General features: G+C 36.1%; 1 protein-coding gene across 2 annotated transcripts; it reads left to right on the forward strand.

Annotated features, from left to right (window-relative positions):
• The first annotated feature begins 1,247 nt into the window (after positions 1-1,247).
• DYNC2LI1 (dynein cytoplasmic 2 light intermediate chain 1) lies at positions 1,248-21,514 on the forward strand. Of its 2 annotated transcripts, none has more exons than XM_050314495.1 (13): positions 1,248-1,370; positions 2,212-2,329; positions 3,480-3,514; positions 3,921-3,990; positions 4,972-5,060; positions 7,015-7,201; positions 9,442-9,510; positions 10,882-10,959; positions 11,911-11,987; positions 12,336-12,406; positions 12,803-12,900; positions 14,106-14,198; positions 20,445-21,514. In XM_050314495.1, the coding sequence occupies exons 1-13, from the start codon at positions 1,357-1,359 to the stop codon at positions 20,508-20,510; spliced, it is 1,065 nt and encodes a 354-aa protein (XP_050170452.1). In that variant the 5' UTR covers positions 1,248-1,356; the 3' UTR covers positions 20,511-21,514. The 2 variants fall into 2 exon arrangements, with proteins under 2 accessions (XP_050170452.1, XP_050170453.1); XM_050314496.1 differs by lacking the exon at positions 1,248-1,370 and adding an exon at positions 1,455-1,597.
• The last annotated feature ends 72 nt before the right edge of the window (positions 21,515-21,586 follow it).

Here is a 21,586-nt window from a genome sequence, read left to right on the forward strand (position 1 = left end):
TGATTATGCAAGCTAAATTTAGAAAAAAAAATCTTATGTAAAGAACGGGCATTACTTAGGTCAGTGGAAGGCTATATCAGCCTTCTTTGGGTAGGGAAGAAGGAACAGTTAAAATTAAATCTGAGTTAATCAGTATGAATGAGTCCACTTTTCCTGGTTTTGATCAAACAGATCAAATTCTTTCACTTAGATTTTTCTATCTCTACTCTCTCAAGACACAAAGCAGCTACTCAGCTACAGAAGGTAGCTGTAATTGTTGTTCTGGATTTTGGGGTCACTTCCCTGACGTAGGACATCCTATACCCCTTTCATATTCAGGGTCATCCTGCTGTTTTACTGCACCCTTTAAATTCTACTTACTGATCCAAGCCTAACATGATTTTTAAACTTGATTTTTGATAGATCTTGTTTGAAATAATCTAGCTCCTGTTTGTTACAGCATCTTACTCTGTATGCCCCAGTAGCTACAAAATCACAGAATCCCAGAATGGCTAGGGTTGGAATGGACCACAGTGGGTCATCTGGTCCAACCTCCCTGCTCAAGCAGGGTCATCCTGGGGCACATGGCACACGATTGCATCCAGACAGTTCTTTAATATCTCCAGTGAGGGAGACTCCACAACCTCTATGGGCAATCTGTTCCAGTGCTTGGTCAGCTGCACAGTAAAGAAGTTCTTTCTCATACTCTGGTGGATCTTCCCTGTACTCCTACGCATCTGTTTCTGCCCCTTGCCTCTTGTCCTACTGTTCAGCACCACCGAGAAGGGCCTGGCTCCATCCTTTTGGCACCTCCACTTCAGATACTTACAGACATTGATGGGGTCCCATCTCAATCGTCTCTTCCGGAGGCTGAACAGGCCCAGCTCCCCCAGCCTTTCTTCGGAAGTGAGATTCTCCAGTCTCCCAATCACTCTCGCTGCCCTCCGCTGGGCAATAAAATAATTACACAACAATTATTCTAAGATAATTTCACTTTCTTGTACAGCAGTCCTGTATAGGGGAACTACTCATGTCTCGTTTCATTCCCTCCACTGGCAACAAATCTCACTTACGGACCATGAATAGTTTATCAGGAGCCAGTGCTTAAGGCTGAGCTCAGATAACACTCGCGCCATTTATGACTTGTTTACTCATCCCTGGTTTCCTCCACAGCTGGAGTATTTTGCCCCTTCACGAGAGGGGCTACAGTCGAGCTGTCCTGGGTGCGGCAGGAGGGCGGGGGAGCCCCACAAACTGAGGCAGCCGGGGCGAGCCCAGCGCCGGGGCCGGGCCGGAGTGCCCGCGGAACTACAGCTCCCGGCGCTCCCGGCGCCGTTCCCATGGACACGGCGAGCCGGGCCCGCGCCCCGCCGAGCCATGGCCAAGCCCAGGTACCGCGGAGCCCTGCCCGGGCTCAGTGACGGGGACTCGATCCCACTGCCGCGAGGGGAAGGAGCCGGCGGCTGGGGAGCACAGACTGGGATGGAGAGGGAGGGAAGGAGGGAGGGAGGCGGGCTTAAAACGGGCCGTTCCGGCCTCTGCCCCGAGAGCGAGCGCGGCCGGGGGCAGGAGGGGCACGCCTGGCCCTTGTCCGGTTGCTGCTGTAAGGGACCCACGGGTGAGTGACTCTGAGAGCGGGGGAGTCTTCGTGGCCCCGAGCAGCAGCTTCCCGGGACACCGAGGGCGGGTCCGGAGCCCTCCCGAGCGCACCGAGCCGTGCTCGGCTCCTCCGGGGCCGGCGTGCGGGATGTGCCGCCTCCAGAGGCTGCCAGCCTCCTGCAGGGTCCTGCGGAAAGCCTGAGTCGGCAGAAAACCTTTTAAACGTGCCAGATACCGGAATGGGCTGCCCGGGAAGGCGGCGGTGTGACCGTCTCTGGAGGTGTTTAAAGAAAGGCTGGACGCGGCGCTTGGTGCTATCGTCTGGTTGACAGGGTGGTGTTCGAACATAGGCTGGACTCAGTCTCAGGAGGTCTATTCCAAGCTAATTGATTCTGTGATTAAAAGTACTCAAAGCCTCCCACCGCACAGCGGGTGTTTGCTCTGTGTGTGCCACATAGGGCAGCTGGGGTTACCTGTGGAACGTTAGTCTGGTTTGGTTAAAAGCAGAGGGCATGCGATGTGAAATAACCACAATAACAATATACACCACAATAGCCTTCATTTAGATGTTTTCAGGAATAATGGTTCATACTCTTTCTCTAATTATTCTCCTCTTATTTTTTTTCCAACTAGTGATACTTTGTGGGATCTTGCTATAGCTGAAGTGAAGAAGAGGGCAAACCCTGATGACGATGTCAAGCAGGGGGAAGTTTGCGAAAAATCCATATTATTTATGGGAAACAAAAATGGGGTAACGCTAATTACTGTACAGTTATCCACCTTTCAAACAGATTTTGTGTCAGGGAAAATATTTGGTATTTTCACATGTTGAAGTTCACTTAACTTTAAAGACAAAATATGTCATGGTCTCATTCTGCAGAGAGTGGACATTCCGCACAGTGTGAATTCAAGTTTATGGATAGGGTTATCAATGATGTGCTGGTTCTTTGAGGTTTGGCTTCATTATTTTTTTAAAGTAACTGCCAGAAATAATGCTACTCTCTTTAATTGTTTTCCCTTGTAAAGGTTTAACTGGTAACAATCCAGTTTAAGTGCGTTGATACCATATTTGTTGTAGAGCAAGGCCTTGACATGCCACAATGAACTGGGTCTGTATTATGTCAGACCTAATTGAACATGCTGTATCACTGATTACAAACTCATGATTCCATATACCTGCAGTTGTTTTAACTCATTGTCCCATTAAGTGTCCCATAAGTTTGTCACTGGTAATTTCATATTTTTCTTTGGTTAGCATTTATTTGTAAAGTTAATCAGGAGATATCCACCTTTTCGATGAATTTTTAAGAAGGCCCAGTGTATGTGCAACCTCTTAATCAGCAATTTTAAAATACTTTTTTTCAGAGAAAATACGACTTTTCATATTTACCTGAAATTCACTGATTTTTGAGATGGGAAGTGACACAGTTAACTGTAGAAGTGCTACAGTGTGTCGTGGTAGTCAGTGTCTGAATTTTAACAAAGCAAAGACGTATTTTTCTGTTCTTTATTTGTATTTTAAGCAGTCCTTTTGTTTCCATCTCATTGGTAATCATTAATTCCAGTGGAAACCACACATTATATAAATGTGTTATTAATAATTAAAAACTGTTAAGCAGTTTAAAAGAGTTGGTCAAATTGATCACTAATGTCTAATTTTAAATATGCTGTTCCTATTACTGTATTTTTCATCTCTAAGTTTATGATTATAAAAATGGTAATATAATTTGATTCTCACTGAAAGTTGGAGTTAAGCTTCCACTATAAGGCTACAAACAATTACATGCATTTGCAACTTTCTGGTACTCTATTACTGGAATGTTAAATAACTTGATTTAGTGATACAACTTTTATGCTTTACTGATAGTACAGTAGGGTTCTTCTTTGTTTTTAATTTCCAGGGAAAGACCACTATTATACTGAGGTGTCTTGAGAGGTATGTGTCAAATATTTAAAGGCAGTTTTCACCTGTAGATTAGAATTTTACATGGCAGTTATATTGTGTGATAATTCATACCGTATGCATACAGATGTGTTCTGTAGCTGGTTGGTCACTTATGAATGAGCTTATTTACTTCTTTACTTCTTTACTGCCTGTCATCTGACCCTTTCAGTCCTTCTCCTCCAGTATTGGAGAGCTGAAATGGTCCATCTCTTTAGAGTGGTGCTGCTGCTTCTCCTGTCTTTGGTACCTGAGACCACCTGTCTTGAAGTGTCCTCGCTGTACTGCTGTCTCTAAACCAAATTCCAAACTAACTGATAAATGTAATTTAGTAACTGTAGAATTAACTTCCTTTATTTAGAGGATCTTGACAAAATTAAGGGTTTTTTTCGTTGCATAGGGAAGAGACTCCAAAGCCAACAATAGCCTTGGAATATACCTTTGGAAGAAGGGCAAGGAGACACAACGCAGTCAGTATCCAGGAAGTATAATTTACCATATATACATACATATCTGTATACATATGCATAAAAATAATGTTTGTTTTATTTTTATATATAAGAATCTTAGAGATTTTAGCTTGTCTGTGAAGCAAAAAGGGGGTTTAATATAATTTTATTTAACTAGCTTAATTCTGTGTTTTAATCTGTAATATGTTTTTCCCCCCTCACTAAAACACAGTTCAGAGACCAAATTATAACACAAAGCAATCAGATTTATCTACAAAAACTTGAGTTGTGTTTGAGTGCTTTTACTTGCCCACTGGAACATAGTACGCATGCCTTTAACTTTGTCTTTAACGTACAAAATGAATAAAAACCAATGATGTGAGAGAAACAGTCATCTTGGAGGATGTTAAATAATAATTAAGTGTTTGGGTTATGTCTCGACATTGCTAAACTTTGCACTGCAGATTATGTTAATGGAAATAGTGAACCCATTCCCACCACAGCACAACACTGCTCAGCAGCAATAACTTGCTGCAGGGAATTGCTGTTTCAGATGCTGAAGTGGGGAGTGGAAAACCTGACTCTGAAAGATAAAAATCACTTAAAACTTTTCCCAGAAATTGAATCCAAAGGTACAGATTCGTTACTTTTCCAGTTGCACACTTCTCAAAAAGCATTAGTCTTAAGCTGCAATAAACAAAAAGAAAGTAAAGAGAACCTGATTTATTTATTTTTAACGTTTATCAGTAATCATGTTGCTTCTTTATTTTTATACTTTACAGTAGTCATTTATCAAGACAGTCATAGGCATGCCAGGAGTTTTTCTAAGTGTTATATGGGATTACTTGAACATGGGGAATTTTGGTTTTGGTTTTAGAAAATACTAGTGAAATGTGTTCTTGTTCTGAATCACTTGCATGAAAAGCCTGTTTACCAGATAAAGAATTTTTCTTGCTATTGCATGGAGGCACATGTTTCTAACATTAAGAGACTCTTTTACAGCCTAAAGATGTAGCTCATTTTTGGGAACTAGGTGGTGGAACCTCATTACTGGAACTCATTCGAGTACCAATCACTAGCTACAACGTAAGGTGAGTGTAAATATTACAATTCCAGAGTTAATTTCAGCTTTCCTTCAAACATAAATAAATCTCTAGACCTTTTATTGTGAAAATTTCTTTCAAAATGTAAGATAGAACATTTATGATTTTTTCTAAATATCATTGTAGTACCGCTGATACTTTGATTTTCCTTTTCATGCTTTTCTCCTAATAAACCAAGTTCACAGTAATCTCAACCAAAAAAAAGTGGTAACATGAAGGAAGTAGGTTGGCCCTAAGCACATACAACAAGACATACAGAAAAAGAGAAGACATAATATCTTTATGCTCAGTGAAGGAGCAGAAAAAAGCAACTTGGGGGCATGTGAAAAATAAAATCTTGCTTCCTACTTCTGTATGCAAACATAGATGCTCTTTCTGTGAGAGAGGGTATTTTAAGGTGAAAAACAAGGCAAAAAATTGTGACCAAAAGAATCTTTGGATGTTTTGGAAAGGACCATCTAATGAGAAGATCAAGTAACAGAGAGATGATGTTTCCAAGTGGGACTAGAGCTATTGAACTTTCTTCAAAACTAAAGGAAACAGGAATTTAGATCAAATTAAGAGAATGGAGTGAGAAAAATCCATTAAAATAATGGAATAGCATAGGAAGAAGAAATGCATGAAAAGTTGCATGAAGAAATGAGAGGGTGTTTAGGGGGTGCGTTTTATGGGGGTTTTGGTTAGGGAAGATGGAGTTTAAAGTGGAAGGGGAGAAAAGGATCAGACGATAAGTTTTGTATTATGGTGCATTGCTTTACTTCATTTGTAGTGAGCTTTAGCTTCTGTGGGGAAAAGAAAAGGAGAGATACCATTTTTATCAAGTAGATTTGCTACTGTTTTGGCTATTGAAATAATGCCATTATTTGCTGAGAAACTAAGACAGAATAAAAATAAAACATGACATGTGAGGCTCTTTGTTTCTAGAAGAACTTGGGAGAGAAAAAATTAACTATCATCTTTCAGCCCTTGTAAATTAAATTAACTGATCTTCACCTCCATCAGTCTTTTCTTCCCTTTTTGCTGATGTGAATAATCTTAAGATTCTTTGGTGGGATAGCAACATTCTGTAAGAACAATGAACCTCTCTTCATAAGGCACTATTTTAACATGCTAGGAAAAAAATCCTACCATTTCAACTTAAGTGCTTTTCACTGGCTTTCTCATCTCTCTGCAGTCAAGCAATTTGCTTATTTAAAAGTTCCATGAACTGTATCTAGTTTCATCAAGAGATTTTTCACCAGATTTTTTTCCACCCACAACATTTTAAAGTGAAATTGGACATTCACTTTGCTTTATAGCCTTTCTAATACCACTGTGGTCTGGAATCCCCTTTTTCAAGCCAGGCTGGAATGTGATGGAATGATTGTATCCATTCAAGTGACTGCATTTGTGGTGTTCTTTACAGTTGCACTTTAATGCAGTTAGTGTTTTGGGGAGGCAGCATTTTGGAAGGAAAGGAGATTAGATGTAAGACATTTCTCATTTCCATTTCATATTACAAAAGAATAATGACAGTAGAGAACTTTTCAATATATTAATAGTTAGGAAAGATCCTAACTATTTGCTAACAATGCTTCATCTGGGATTGTAGAGTTATGAGATGGCAGGGATACATGACAGCATAAATGCCTGGTCATACAGGAAGAAGGAGCTAAATGGGGTGAAGATACTTGCATATTTTACTGCTTTAAAAGAATGTTTGATACATGCAATATCCCCATGATCTCTGATGGAAACTTGCCAAAATAATAGTTCTGAAAAAGAGACAAGGGAAAGGTTTCTTCAGAGTGCTGAGTGCCCTTTGAAGCCATCTTCCTTTGCTGTCACATTTAATTCTCTCTCAGCATTTGTTTGTTCACATTTGTAGTACAGTACAGTTTTATATGAAAATGTTGATTGCCTGATGCACTAAATATGTGACCAAATAATGCCTTTTTAATAGGTCCTTTTCTGTAGTGCTTGTATTGGATCTGTCCAAGCCTAATGAACTCTGGGCTACTATGGAGAACCTCCTGCAGGTCACCAGGAACCACGTGAACAAAATTTTAGCCAAACTAGAAAAGACAAATCCTAAAGTAGCTGCTGAACTTAAACAGAGGATGCGGAACAATCTGCAGAGGGATCACCCAGTAAGTTACTTCTAATATTTTCTCCAGATGTCACAGGCCTTTATACAGTTAAAGATAATGCTTTTGAAAATCATAAACAACTCTTTTAGATTTTTATGCATGACTGAAAATCCATTTGATGTAGATGAACCTGTTCACTGGAAAATTATAGCAATTTAATAAAAATTCAATAAGAGCAGAAACAAGGAAAGAAGGTTTCTTATATCTTTTTGTTAGATATCTAATGTGATTGTTATGGCATGTTACACCAATCAAAAGAAATAGTTTTAGAGTAGCAGTTTGCTTTTTTTTCCCCTCATCTTTTTAAAATGAAGATGAAAACTAGAATGTACAAAAGTCATCTAGCAAGAGACTAGCTGAAGGTACAAATTTAAGCAAAGAATATAGTTATAACAGCCATCAACATGACTATATACTTTGCATTTATTTAAATGTCTATCACAAACTCAATGCCTTTTGATAATCTGACAACTAATTAAATTATAAAGTTTCAGAAATGTTAACATCAGTCCTTTAAACATAATTGCTAACTAAATCTCTGGAAAAGCTAAACTAGATTATGCGCAATAGAAATGAAAAGTCATTGTGCATTAAACCTCTGCAAATGTTGTGTGTATATAATGCATAAATAAGTATTCAACAATTCAAAGACTTGGCATGTAAATCTACTTACTGTACCTTCTATAAAATGCTTTAATACAGCAAAAGCATATAAAGCCCAGAAATTTAAAAGTAACTCAAAATTTACGAGAAAGCGACATATGCAACACTCAGTATATTTAGAGGATAGGGTTTGAGATCTGAATTATGATTTTGTTTTTTACTTTTAGAGAGGGTAATATACAAAACCAAAATGCCTACAACCGCATTTGGCAATAAATAATGACCACAGTGTCCAGTTTACACAAAGGGGTTTACATCTCAGAAAACTGCAAGCTTATTGAAATAAAGTAAAAATAATAATGCCATTGATTGTTAAGAAGAGAATTGTTATTCTTGCCCGGCAGAGAAGACAATTATACCTTCTAAACTAGAATTTCTATTTATCTTTCAATGCAAATAAAATTTTTTGTTACTCCTTGGTTCTCTTTTTACTTTCATCATTGTTCGAGGAAAATTTGTGTCAGTTTTCTGGGAGAAAATACTGAGTTTTATAGTCACGTTAAATGGCAGTTTATGCGGATTTTTATTTGCCTTTTTATAGCTAAACATATTTTTATGATAAATGGGAACCGATGAAATTCTTAGATTATATTTTTAAGGATTAGATATATTCCATTGGCTTGGCTAAAGAATTGGCTACGATGATAAAGCGTATCAGTTGCAGACTTTGTTTAAACAGGCTGAATGTACCCAAAGTACTCCATAGTCAAAGATTAATTCCACAGTCAAAAGATGCTTGTTTTAACGTTTCTGACATTATCCTAATTTCTCCTCTCAGTTAAGAAACTAAAACTATTCTTTTCAGTTCTATCTTCTATATACTCAGTTTTAAGTTACAAAAATTTTGCTCAAAGCTCTTGCCTTCACAATGTATGAGTGAAGCCATTATTTTTCCTCTCCAAGAAGAGGATTTTCAGTATGTTCAGCTTCTTTTCAACATCCTGATTGTCATTTAACCTGTATGCAAAATAACTGGTTTTAGAAGATAACAGTTAGGCCAACCTCTGCTACAACACACCTCTTTTCCATTCTGCTGCAATCAAAGCAGCTTGAATAAATAATTTCATGAACACATGAGGGGATTATCTCATATGGACTACAGGAAAACATTAAATATTTTTTAAGAGTTTAGGCAAACATGACGTAGGAAGGAAAAATGTGTGACACAAGCAAATCATTCACTTATTTTTCTTGAGATTTGGTCTGTATTCCTTTAGATATTATGCGAGGAACGTGTCAAAAAGCCATTTCTAGTAATCCAGTCTGGCTGGAATACATGAGGTTCTTCCTCTCTTCCCTTCTCATCTAATGTTGGAGGTGCAGTATATAGTGTAAGAGCCCTTTTATGCCAGTAAGAGTTCTGACTGCTCACAAGGATTATTTCCTGACCATTTATGAAGAAAATGAGAAAACTGTAGAACATCATATGGATATTGCATCAAAGTTTATTCATCAAATTTAACGTTTTGAAAACCTTGTCTTCTGTGAATTAATTTTAACCCATTTCAGTTGTTTTAACAGCTGTAGTCTTCTTCAGTTTGTTTACACTGCTTAACTGTCCTATATCTTTTTAATAGGATTATGAGTTAGTTGACCCTTTTCCAATACCCTTGGTGATAATTGGAAGCAAATATGATATTTTTCATGTAAGTAATACTTAAATAGATTTTAAGTAATTAAAATATTCCTGGTAAACATTCTATACCCTAAAATTTCACTAAGATAATAGTAATCTTTTGAATAAAACTATGACCAGTCAGCATTCTACCACAATATAAAAATATTTCCATCCAAGAGCATTAAGGAAGGCATACTGTCATTCCTTCACAAAACACCCCCAAACTGATAATTTTTGAGATGTGCTTGGAAAATGTTGAGACACAAGTGGCTGCAGACCAAAGAGGGAAGCAAAAAACCAGCATGTTGGTGACTTGCTTTTATAAAGAGAAAAATCCAGCTCTAGGTGTCCCTTCTCACAGCACCTCTAAGTATGTGGCAATGAAAGAGGGGTGTCCCTCAAGTCAGCTGATCAGATCTTTTGGTCATTGTGGCAGCACAAACAGTAAACTATCATTTTGGTCTGGAACTTCTTTTAAAGTACTTTTTAAGTTTTTAGAGACAAGGGAGTAAGTACTTTCATCTTTTATGGGGGAGAGGGAAAAAAAGTCATAGTACTGCTGGATTCTCTTGCAGGATGTAAAAAAATCCAAACAAATGCATCCTCACAGCACTTGATTATGAGAAGCTAGGACAGTATGTTGGGTTTTCAGGTATCGTGCTGGCAGCCTGTGCTTCTCTGGATGACTGCATAGTGCACTGATACCTGGCTGACTCTTGGAGTTACTTAAGTCTTTATTAATAAGGGACTTGCCTTCTCTCATACTGAAGCTTTATGCTGAGCCACAACCTCTTTAAAAGTCAGTGACTCTCATGTAATAAGCACAACTTAACAACCTTGTTCCTTTGGGATCTGTGGACAGACTCGTGCAGGCTTCATTTGGACCATGTTTTCACCCACTTTATCCAGAGAAGGCCACCTGTATGATCTTATATTAAAGCAACATTGATGAAAAGATATATTTATGCACCTTTCAAGTCTGGCAGGTATTATACTTTAAAGAGCATATACCCAAAGATTTACTTAAATATTTTCACAAAAAGAAAAAAATCCTTATTCTTACAGTAGGCAGCATTTCTACTTCTAAAAATTTAAAACAAAATCCAAGTAATTGAAAATTGAACACACATTCCCAATTAAGAAACTTTTTCTGGACTAACATATTGCCTGAATTAGGCTCCCTCTGTAAAAAAGAAACAAAGGGAAATTGTGACATTTCTTTTCAGAGTAGGCTGTTACTGATTCTGTCTTAAGATATAATTATGCTGACAGCTGAAAGCCTCATATATTGTAGACTAAATGCTTTGCAGTTTATACAGAAAAAAAAAAAAGAAAAGTTCTAAATGTAATATTTTGGGATTTGTTTCTTACATATATGTTCCAATATTAACTTTTCCAGGAGTTTGACTCTGAATTGAGGAAAATAATAAGCAAGACACTTCGATTTGTTTCACATTATTATGGAGCATCATTAGTGGTGTGTACCTTCACTTTCTATTTAAGCATAGAGAAGATGAACAGTGTTTCTGTTATAATACAATATTTTTAAAAAATACAAATGTAAAACTCCCAGCGAAAATGGGATTTAATTTGTTTTACAGTAGCTTTCTTCGTAAGGCTACCTGTTAATGAGGTACAGGCACTGGCAGGGGATGGATGGACGTACTTTGTGAACAAACAAGCTACAGTACCCACAAAAACTAAAAATAGTTGTCTGTTAGCCAACTTAGTTCCTGTCTACTGTGTATTTGGCAAATTTATTTTTGGTCCAAGAAAGGAGAACGGGCAAAAGTGATTGTTAAGGCAGAAACATGCATGCTGAGATTCACCATCCAAAAACACTGCCTCCTGGGCCCACTCTGCATCAGAAGATGGGTCTAATTCTATTGACTGTCGTTTAGGAAATAAGTAATACTTAATAGTAGCTTAGTGATTAGCAAAACAACTTATGTTTGCTTTAAATTCTTATAATCACAGCATGTCCTTTTGCATCCATGTATACCCATATAGCCTTTTTTACTTTGATGTGAATTGACATGAATTCATCTATTGTTAACTGAGAATATAACTGTCTTGATTTTTTTTTGAAGTATTTAACCATTTTTGTAATTAAAAATTAAAAATTAGAATCCTAAAACTCTTTGGCTGCTAAATCGTGATTCTCACTGAAATGAGTGGGAGAAAATTAATTTTCCATAATCATTATACTGTTGTTCATTTAATCTTTCTTGATCAATATATTCAATAAGAAATACACTCATATTTTGGAAAGGGAGAGTGAGATGCTTATTCTAGTAAATTCAGTGAACATATACCAGATTTATTGAGGTCAGGACTCAGCAAGGCTCTATCCTCTCTGTAGATGGCATAATTTAATATTTCTATGATGGAAGGTCATAATGTGTATTTTGTTTTCTGATTCATTTAGTTTACCAGTAAATCTGAGGCTCTCCTGCTGAAAGCCCGTGCTCTTATTAATCACTTGGCATTTGGCTATGATAAAAGGTAAGATTATTGTTCAACTCTTAAATGTCTTGCCCAGAGTCTAAAATGACTTAATAAAAATATTTTAATCATTGAAACTTTTTTTTTCTTAAATATGATTTCTGAAAGGTTCTTGTTCATGGACTTGGAGTCCTGTAACTCGACTGCCTATGCCTGCACAGGACAGTGATTGCTCCTTTGTTTGCGATCCCCAAAGCAATGATTTGGTTACCACTAGAATTGAGAACCTTTTTATTTACATGTATTTGTATGCAGAGCCCAGTAAGAGTCTAGTCTTGGCTAGAATTATGTAATCTTGCATTGATTGCTAAATGCTCACTTGATACACTTTTCTTTTTTTCTGTTTAGCAAATCTGTATCAGTGGATCCCAGCAAACCTCTGTTTATACCAGCAGGCCTCGATTCGCTGAGCCAAATAGGTTAGGACATTCCCTGTTCATTGTGTTTGTTGCTTAATTGTTTTGAAAATGAGAAGAACATTTTAACTAGATAAAATAATTATAGCACATCAGTATCAGTTATTGAAGGAAAGGGCTTATAAATTTTAAAATCATGATTCAGTATATTATTGTAATTATTTGTACGGGTTTTTTAGGTAGTTTAATAAAATCTCAGGACTGTGTAAAATACTAAAGTACCAATAAAGTTCAATCTAAAAGAAAATACAATATATGATGCCTCAGCCCTTTTCATGGTAGAAGATCAATGTTTTTTTTCAAGTTGGTTGTATCTTGTCACTGTAGAAGACAAAATACTAAATTAGATGGATCATTATGCAAAATTATTTTATATTTGATGCTGTTGTGAATCCTTAGGACCACCACCTGCCTCTGATAGTGATATTGGAAAGATGCGTGCAAAAACACCTTTGGAACTGTGGAAAAAAGTATTTGAGAAAACGTTTCCTCCCAAGGTAGGTATTTCTTACATGCCAGATGCACAGCTGCTTTTTTTACAGAATAGTAGTAATATCCCTACTGATTTTTTTGTCTTTCAAGTCCACTGACTGGAATTTCAGTCTCACTGAGCAGTTCCCTTTAATCCATTTTTAAAACATACAGATTTGTATGCAGTGATGCTTTGATTATGAGCTTCTACATCTTCAGTCATCTGTCTACATTTAGTAGTTAGGAAGATGCCATTCTCCATATAAGATGCCCTGATAAGATACAGACTAAACTTTACTTTTCAGAAACTATACAGAACTGTTATTTTTTAACATTGTTTTTCCTCATAGCATTTAAAAACACAGTAAACAAATATCTCTTCCCCCTAATAATGTCTGAACTCCCTCTGAAACAGCTGGAGAAATGAATACACTTCTCACCTTGCAAACTCTATCAGTGTTCATTGGTGTATCAGTCTAATTAAAGATTTAAACATTTGCCAAATAGATTCCCAGTCTTCTGTTTTGGTTCCAAAGTATGCTTGAAACTCTAAAGCTGTTTTTATGCATTGTAAATTACTTTTCCCATTGCCTCATCTAAGAAGTATAATTCTGCTTTATTTGATTCCATGATTGGTGTGATTGCCTTCTTGCCATTTTCCATTTGTTATAAATAAGGAGAAATGTGCAGGACAACATTTAAAAAAACCCACCTCTTTATTTGATAGTGTTTCTTTCTATTAGTTTATTTGCTTCTTTGGAATTAAAGTTATAGTTCCCTCAAGGTTAGTAAACGAAAATTCAGATATTTGGTAAAAAGATAGTAATCAATTTCTCAGCTATTGAAGTAAGGCTTCTGATAACCAGAACAAAGTTCCAGTCATGAATATTAAATACTTTAGCAAGAGCAACCTCAACTATGCCCAAATGTCACGGGCCAGAAAAGGTATTTTCATTTTGAGGTTTGAGAATAATAAACAACTACCAAATAAGTATATTATATTCTCTTCTTTAAGATCTAGCTGCAGTATTACTTCTTCATCATTTTACTAATAGAAGAGCTCTTTTAACTAATCTGTGTCCTGTAGCACAAAATTCTTCCATAAATGCAAGCTTTTAATATTTTCATATTAAAAGCAAATACCTCCATTGGATCTACAGTGTGGCATTTTCTTATTAAAAGAACAGAAGATAGATTCTATGATTTGGGTTGTTGTCTTTTCTTCTTTTAGAGTTCCTGTGATTTACAAGATGCCAAGAACCCTGCACAGGATAGACAGTACGCTGAGTGTGAAATTGATATCATGAGAGCTGAGAAAGACCAGGTGTGTGGTAATTCTCCAATTGCTGTTCACAGTCAGGTATTCCAGAACCACCAGCATTGCTGAACTAATTGTAGAATATATTTGTATTCCCCTTTTTGCCTTTAAATAACTTAAGCTTTAGATTTCAGCTTAGGTTGTGTGTTTGGGTTTTTTTCCAATGGTAGATATTAAGCTGGTAGAGCATTGTCAGATCTCAAAGCTTTTGGCTTTAATTTTCTTTAGAAATTAATCATTCAAATTTTCCCTCTGTTTTCTGGAATTACTTCACTAAAATAATACTGAAGCAAAACTTCAAAGCTTTCTTGGCAGTCCTTTCTTCGTTTCTGCACCCTGTACTCTCATTTGGGTGTTCACTAACAGAAAGTCTAGGAAGCAATATCAAGGTCTGGGGTGGGGACTGTTTACTTTTTTTTTTTCTGTTAACCACATGGTTTAACCTCTGAATTCCAGGGGAGACCTTTAGCGGGGAAAGGGTCTTTTATTTTTTTCTTATTAATGTTGAGGTATTTCTGCATTTCTCTAGATTAGTGGTGAATTACTTTTATAGAAAAATTCTGTGGCAAACTAGATGAAGGTTAAAGCACTGCCTTATAGCCATCAGTATATAACAACATCTGAGGAGCAATACTGTGTGTAATAGTCTTCATCCATATCCCAGGAACGGGTCTGTTAAAATGAATCCAAGATTTATCCAAAGAATAAAGCAGTTTCAAGAGTTTTCTGCAGCCTTTGAACTTGCACATTACCTGTAATATCCTGCTAATGTAGGCATCAGTTCTGAATTTCCATTACATCAAGTGCAGTCTTAAAAATCACTAAAATCTCTAAAGCCCTCTTCCTTTGGAATTTATAATACAATCTCATACTCAGTATATCTACATATCTGAAAATAGCTATATGGTGTACTAGGTTTGTTATTTTTAGATAATAATGTCTTGCAAAAGAGGATACTGGTATGCGTTGATTAAATCATAGAGGAAATTATTAATTTTCTAGTTTTAAACAAAAGAGACTGGCTTTTAGAATCTTAATCTGTTCAAGGGCATTGCAAACCAGTGTAGCTTCTTTTAGTTGGACTAAGACAAGTAATTTGAGCATTAAAGAGAAAATTACTTTTGTTATCTGCAGCTATTTCCTAAGTTTCTCTATCACGGAGTTCAATTTTTACAAGATTATTTGCACATTATTAAATGTTTTATACTCCCAAGAATTTGAAATGTGCCAAGATAGAAATGTACATCTAAAAGAAAAGAACTCTCTAACTGCAGTGGTTTTTGAAGTGTCTTTGTATTTCCCAGTTCAATGAAAAGTGGCACAAAAATCCTGGTTTTAAAGCAGCATTTTAAATGCTTCATAAGTCTGACATTCTTTATAGAGTCTCATGGTATCTGTTGTAGGAGGAACAGTATATTAATATGTTTAATATGCAACATGTTGCTAATGAAATCATGGGACATAATGCAAAATTAAAGTTTCATGTGATAACAGCGGATGTTTTCATGTTATCATTTTTCTCGGTTACTTTCGGTTAATTAATATGTTACTTTGGACTCCAAGTGATAACCAGTTTGCTTGTTTATCTCAAAGATAAGCTTCAAAAGAAAAATAAACACAAAACCAGCAACGAAAACAAAATACAGCCTCCGTCACTGCGTCTGATAGTAGAACCAGAATACCTGACTGACTTGTCAGGATTGCTCAATAATACTGTAACAGATTAAGCTTTGTATTGCCACAGTTATCTCTAAAAGAAGTAATTTCCAAATCTGTAACCATGGTTGAAGGGTTTACCTGAATTCCAGCAGAGTAAAAGGTTGAATTCTTGAGGATAAAGTTAGAAAGAAGTTTTTTTAAAGAAAAGTACAGAACCGAGAAAAGTACCCAGGTACTCGTTGTCAGCAAGTACTTATCTGAGATGCTTTTTGGCTGTAGAAGTTTAGAGTTCAGCTTATCAGAATTCAGCCTCAACAGTGTTTTCTTTTAGACCAGATTATTTTGCCTCCTTAATATTTCCAGATTTGACTATGATACATGCCACTCTCTTTCTAAACGTTTTTGCTCTGGAAAGCTCTCTGAGGCCTTTCTTCAAGATGGAGCACATCTCTCTTTCTCAGCTATGCCTTTTCAGAATTCTCTTCCTAGGTCTTGCCCCACAGACATACATAGCACAGGTTTACATCAAATCATGCTGTTGCAATTGTTTACTGCCTTTTTATTCTCTGCAGTTAAACTCTGAGAGAGAGAATACAGCACCAGGGACCCTTTTGGAATTTACATTTCTAATGTAATTCTTAACTTGCAGATTCTCTCAAGGATTTACTGGACTTTTTTGCTCTTTGCACAGGGCTTTCAAGATTCAAGAAAAACATTCATTTTGCATAGTTACTAGGCCATTAATGTCTAGCTTTTGGTTAACTCTTCATCCATAAACAACATGGGAAACTTGTCATCCGTTTCTCTCCATTCCGTCGTAGCTTTTTGGCTTTTGATGCCTTCAGGTCACATTAATTTCATTTTTGGTACACACATAACTTGAACAAGAGTGAGATCTTTAAAAATAATATTGTTGATCAGAGCTACACTTACACCACCTATATCTGTAAGCACCTGTGCGGGCATGAAAGTCTTGTTCCTTAGTTCCTTCTAAATGTTTGTGGCAGTGAAATGGCACATGGGGATGTCTGCTCTGTTTCCTTTGGAAATGCTCTGTGTCACAGATATAAGTTTTCTAAGATGTCTTTTAGGAGGTTTTTCTTTGTTTCCTGTTATACCTTCACTGCTAATACCCAAAATAGGTACTTGGACCTTTCTGATCTGGACATTTGACTGCAGCTTCATTCATTGATGCAACTGATAAAGCCAACCTTGAGCTCAAAAAACTGCAGAGCCTGCACAGGTAATTAGGTCATCCAGTGCCAAAGTTCACACTGACTGATCCTTGTTACACAGAGCTATTACTTAGGGATTGGTGCCAGTTTTAGCTGAAGCCTCATGCCATTGAAGTATACTCCAAAAAAGTAGATACCTGGTGCCATTTGGTGTGAGCTAACAAGAAGTAATGGCAGCAGATCTTAAAGGACAGGGTGGTAACTCTTAAGACTTTAACAAGGCATGAATTCAAGAAGGTTCTACCCCATCTCACAAGGAAGAATAGACTTATTTCCCCTAAAAGTGGAGGGACCTAATTAACCATGTCACTCAGCTAAATGTCACCTCTGTGTCAGATCTGCAGCAGTCTGTCTGAGACGGGGACTGGACCGGCCAATAGAATGAGAACCAGGTTTTTTTGGCATACTTTGATGACATGGACATAGTGCTGAACTTAAGGAGACAATTTCAGTCTTATTCAATGAAACAGAAGATTGCATACTGTGCCATGAACCTCCTTGGTCAGATCAGTGTTACTGGACAGAAAAGCATGACAGACACCTAGTTTAACCTGGGTGTTAACCTAGTTTAACATGGGTGTTAACCTAGTTTAACCACCTTTCTTTTTCTCTTCTTAATGTGTGAAGAAAAAGTAATTTAGGATGTTTACTCAACTACCAAGAACAAGATTTCTTGTTTTCACATGAAAACATGTCCAAAGGGGTAAAAAAGATTTCATTTTTAAACCAATCTAAAAAGCACCAGGTGCTGAAGATTTTTAATCAGTATTTCAGTACTTGGTTGTTTTCACCATGCTCCAGATTGAGGGCAGTTCTAGTAAGAAGCTGCATGAAAAGTAAAGTTAAAGCCGTATCAGTCACTCAGAACTGAGGAAATGCAACAATTAAGGCTTTTCCTACAATCTTAATTTTTCCTTGTTTGTAGACATTACGATATTGTCTTTAATTACATGATCATATACTATTTTGCTGATGTCTCAACTCAATTGTTCAGTATTTCTTTTCATCATCCTTATTCTTTATGTACCTTATTTCTCAACCTGCCATTCAGACACTTCAATGAACACAAAAGTATTAATTTTTTTTTCTCTGAGAATGTGTGGTAATGTTATCTTATCTGAGTGCCTCACAAACATCATTTAAGTCTTTCTTCCCAATCCCTTTATGAGATTAGGTGTGATCTTCCCCATTTGACAGATGAAGAATTTACAGACACACAGAAGTACAGAAGCATTAAGGTTTAAAAAAAAATTTAAATCCACTTTATGCCAGTGTTGAGACATCTGTGATAATTTGCTAGCACTAATAATGTTTGAACACTCAGAACACTCTGAAAGCACATTTAAATTGCAATTGTTATTTCTTCGTAAATCTGATCTCTGCCCCCTATACTTACTGCCCACAAATCAAACATATCATAATGCTAGCATGAAGATTTTGGAGCACTTTAACATATATTATTTTAAAGGACCTTCTTTCACTTTGGAGAGAAGATCTCTTAGCTGATTGCATCATTGCAGTATATTCCACAATTCTGCTTATGTTTGTAGTATAGAACTTTCTGAGCAGGAAGGTGCCCTTTTCCAAGAGGGTCTCTCGAGTGATCTTTAAACGGTATTTGAAAGATTTTTCCATTACATTTCTGACTTATGGGGATGTATTTTACTTTCTGTTTTGCACATAAACTAAGAAACTGTGCTTTCCTGGCAGCGTTTTTCCTCCTGAATCACTGAGATTTGTTAAAGATTATTTTTTCTGGTAAATATCCTCCTATTCAATCCAATTTTCTTTTTCTTTCATTTCTCATCGTTTAAATGTTGGCCTTATCTAGATAAACATCCAAACCAAATTTTTATAATTTTGTTCTGTAATTCTCTCTGTAATGGAATAGCTGTACAATCTTAATATATGCTGTGGTTTGACAATTTGCATTTTTGTATTGCTTTGAATTAACTTTACACTGAATTGCTTTCTAGGCTAGCTAAAATTACAGCAAAATAAATTCTGCTAAATTATCTGCCTCTCTCTTGAAGTAGTTTAGTCAGATGATAAGTCTGTAAGGCTAATTATTTAGCCAACACCTGTAGACATGACCCCCAGACAGCATTGTCGTTATATGTAAAACTTCACTGTCTAATTTTACCCCTTCCTGAAGCCTTTGAGAAAGTTGTTACAATTGAAATTACTTACTTAGCATAAAGCAGGTTACACGTGCTCCTTAAAATATCACAGTATTCTTTCTATTCCTAACTGCTGGCAAGTTTCCAACAGATCTGTATGTTCCAAGATCAAAATTGCTTTATATTATTAGTAAGGGAGTAAAAATACTGAGTAAAGACCAGCTTAGGGAGAGAACAGCTCGGTACTACTGGAGTTGTATCTAATAATGTGACTTACTAGATTTAGACTAGACACAGTATGTTCTAAAGTAACTATTGAGTTAAAAACCTGTCAAATTAGACTCCTGCAAGCATCAGGAAGACTGTGCACTAACTAAAAATCTTCTTACTGCTCATACATCTGTGGTGTTTTCTGAAAACTTTGCACTGACAAAGCTGCTAAAGTTATTTCCTGAGAGAAAATTCCATTTATTATTTTCATACAATCTTAAGATGATTGATTGCTCTTTGTTGCCTTTATTTTCTTCTTCCTCCCTCTGTGCTCTGGATTAAGAGTTAATACTAATATTAAATTCACCAGGTGGGAATTTTGTTATTTTTGTCAGTTCTGGTACCTGCATACCTACAACCAGACCTCCCTTCCTCCATCATATTAAAATACTCTATTAAATATAGAATTCTATATATAAATATAGTCTATTCTATTACAATCAAAATAATGATCATAAAATACATGTCCACTTTTGAGGGTCTGCACTACATTTATTCTAATCACTGGTTTATGTCCACCTCTTTGCCGATCTAAGTAAAATGTGGTGACTTTTCTTGTCTTGCAAGCACTACCTGCTTAGATCTAGCAGTACCTTATTAGAGCATCATCTTCCTGCAAATAACGTTGGAAGCCTTATTCTTAAATGAATGAAAAGCTTCCTTAATTAATTTTTTTTTGCTTAAAAAACAATCTTCAGAAAGAATTCCTGACAGAAAGAATTCCACTACATAAAACTCAGCAGAGGAAAACTGTTGTTTGGTAACGTTGGGTTTGCAACTCCCTACGTGAGAGCAAATGTGGCAAAATTTATAGCACTTTTAGTATCATTTTTTTAAATATGAATGTAGTACATTTTTTCTACATTGAAAAGTTTTTATACATACATTACCCAATTAAAAATTTAAATTTCTTGCAATTTTTAATAATGAGAACATTAGTTTAATATGTATTTATGTTTCTGTTTTAGGAACTTGAACAGTACAGAAGAAATGCCTCTAAATCCTGGAAAGAAATGGATTTTGACTCTGATTGATGAGCTGCTATAGGTGTCTTCAGTTTAACAACATTTACAAAATTTTTCTAACATTACACTAGCAATTTCATCTGAGGCATTTGAAAATACATATTATCAAACTACAAAATTAGTATTTATTAAGCATCCCTGGTGATATTTTTCATAAAAGAGCTGTTCATTCAGTCCAAATTCGTGTATCTCAGCACTGACACAGTTTTAAAAAGTTTTTAAAAGTTTTAAAAGTCAAGAATTCTAGATTGTTCACAGGTGGATTTGAACATTAGGACTGGCATTAGTCAGTTCAACCTGTTTTAGAACACATTATTTGTTTTATTTTTAAATATTTCTGCCCTAAACATGTATTTGAATATAAACAAATTTTCACATCCAAAATATGAAACTGTGTAGTAGAGTGTGGTGGGCATCTTTTTCTTGTTCTTTGCCTATATAAGTAAAAAGCACATTTTAAGAAATGCCTGGTTCATTTTTTTATATATTTGAATAAATAAATAAAAACCTGGCAGAATAAAGTGTATAACATTCTTTGACCTCGATCCAGATCTGTTTCAGAATCATATAGCTTAATACAGGAATTATTTCTTGCAAAGTATAATGTTGTAATAACTTTGCACAGAGTTTAGAAGATGGACATTTCTGTCATATAGTCAAATGCTAGAAGTCATCTAATTAATTTGACAGATATTTGGGTAGTGCTGGAACTATTATTGATTGACATTCAGCCTAAGCTTGTGAAATGGTAGCTTCAACTAGGTATGGGTTTTGTCCATGGATACCCTCCCTAGTATGAGATGGACTGAGTGTTTTGGGAATACACAAGACAACCTAAAATAAAGCCAGAGGTGTCTTTTGAGAGTTAAGACTATCATATAAAGCTAACTACGTAATTATGGAATTTTAAGATACAAATATACTTGAAGAAATCTCTAGCGATCCCTCTGCAAAAAAGAATTTCTTCACTGAACATGCAAATAAGTTACAAAATTTAGGAATTCTGTGTCTCTTGTGCTTTCAGTTTTGAGAGGCCTACAAGAATAATTTCTGAAGACAAAAATGACATTGCTACAATTTTATAC

Source organism: Myiozetetes cayanensis, unplaced genomic scaffold, assembly GCF_022539395.1.
Source record: "Myiozetetes cayanensis isolate MyiCay16 unplaced genomic scaffold, myiCay2020 scf2-11, whole genome shotgun sequence".
In the NCBI taxonomy this organism is placed as follows: domain Eukaryota; kingdom Metazoa; phylum Chordata; class Aves; order Passeriformes; family Tyrannidae; genus Myiozetetes; species Myiozetetes cayanensis.

What these genes read in the sequence shown, in the direction of transcription:
- DYNC2LI1 (XM_050314495.1), top strand. An exon ending in TTATGGGAAACAAAAATGGG is followed by an intron (nt 2,330 to 3,479) that starts GTAACGCTAATT and finishes TTTAATTTCCAG; the next exon opens with GGAAAGACCACTATTATACT. An exon ending in ATCTGCAGAGGGATCACCCA is followed by an intron (nt 7,202 to 9,441) that starts GTAAGTTACTTC and finishes TCTTTTTAATAG; the next exon opens with GATTATGAGTTAGTTGACCC.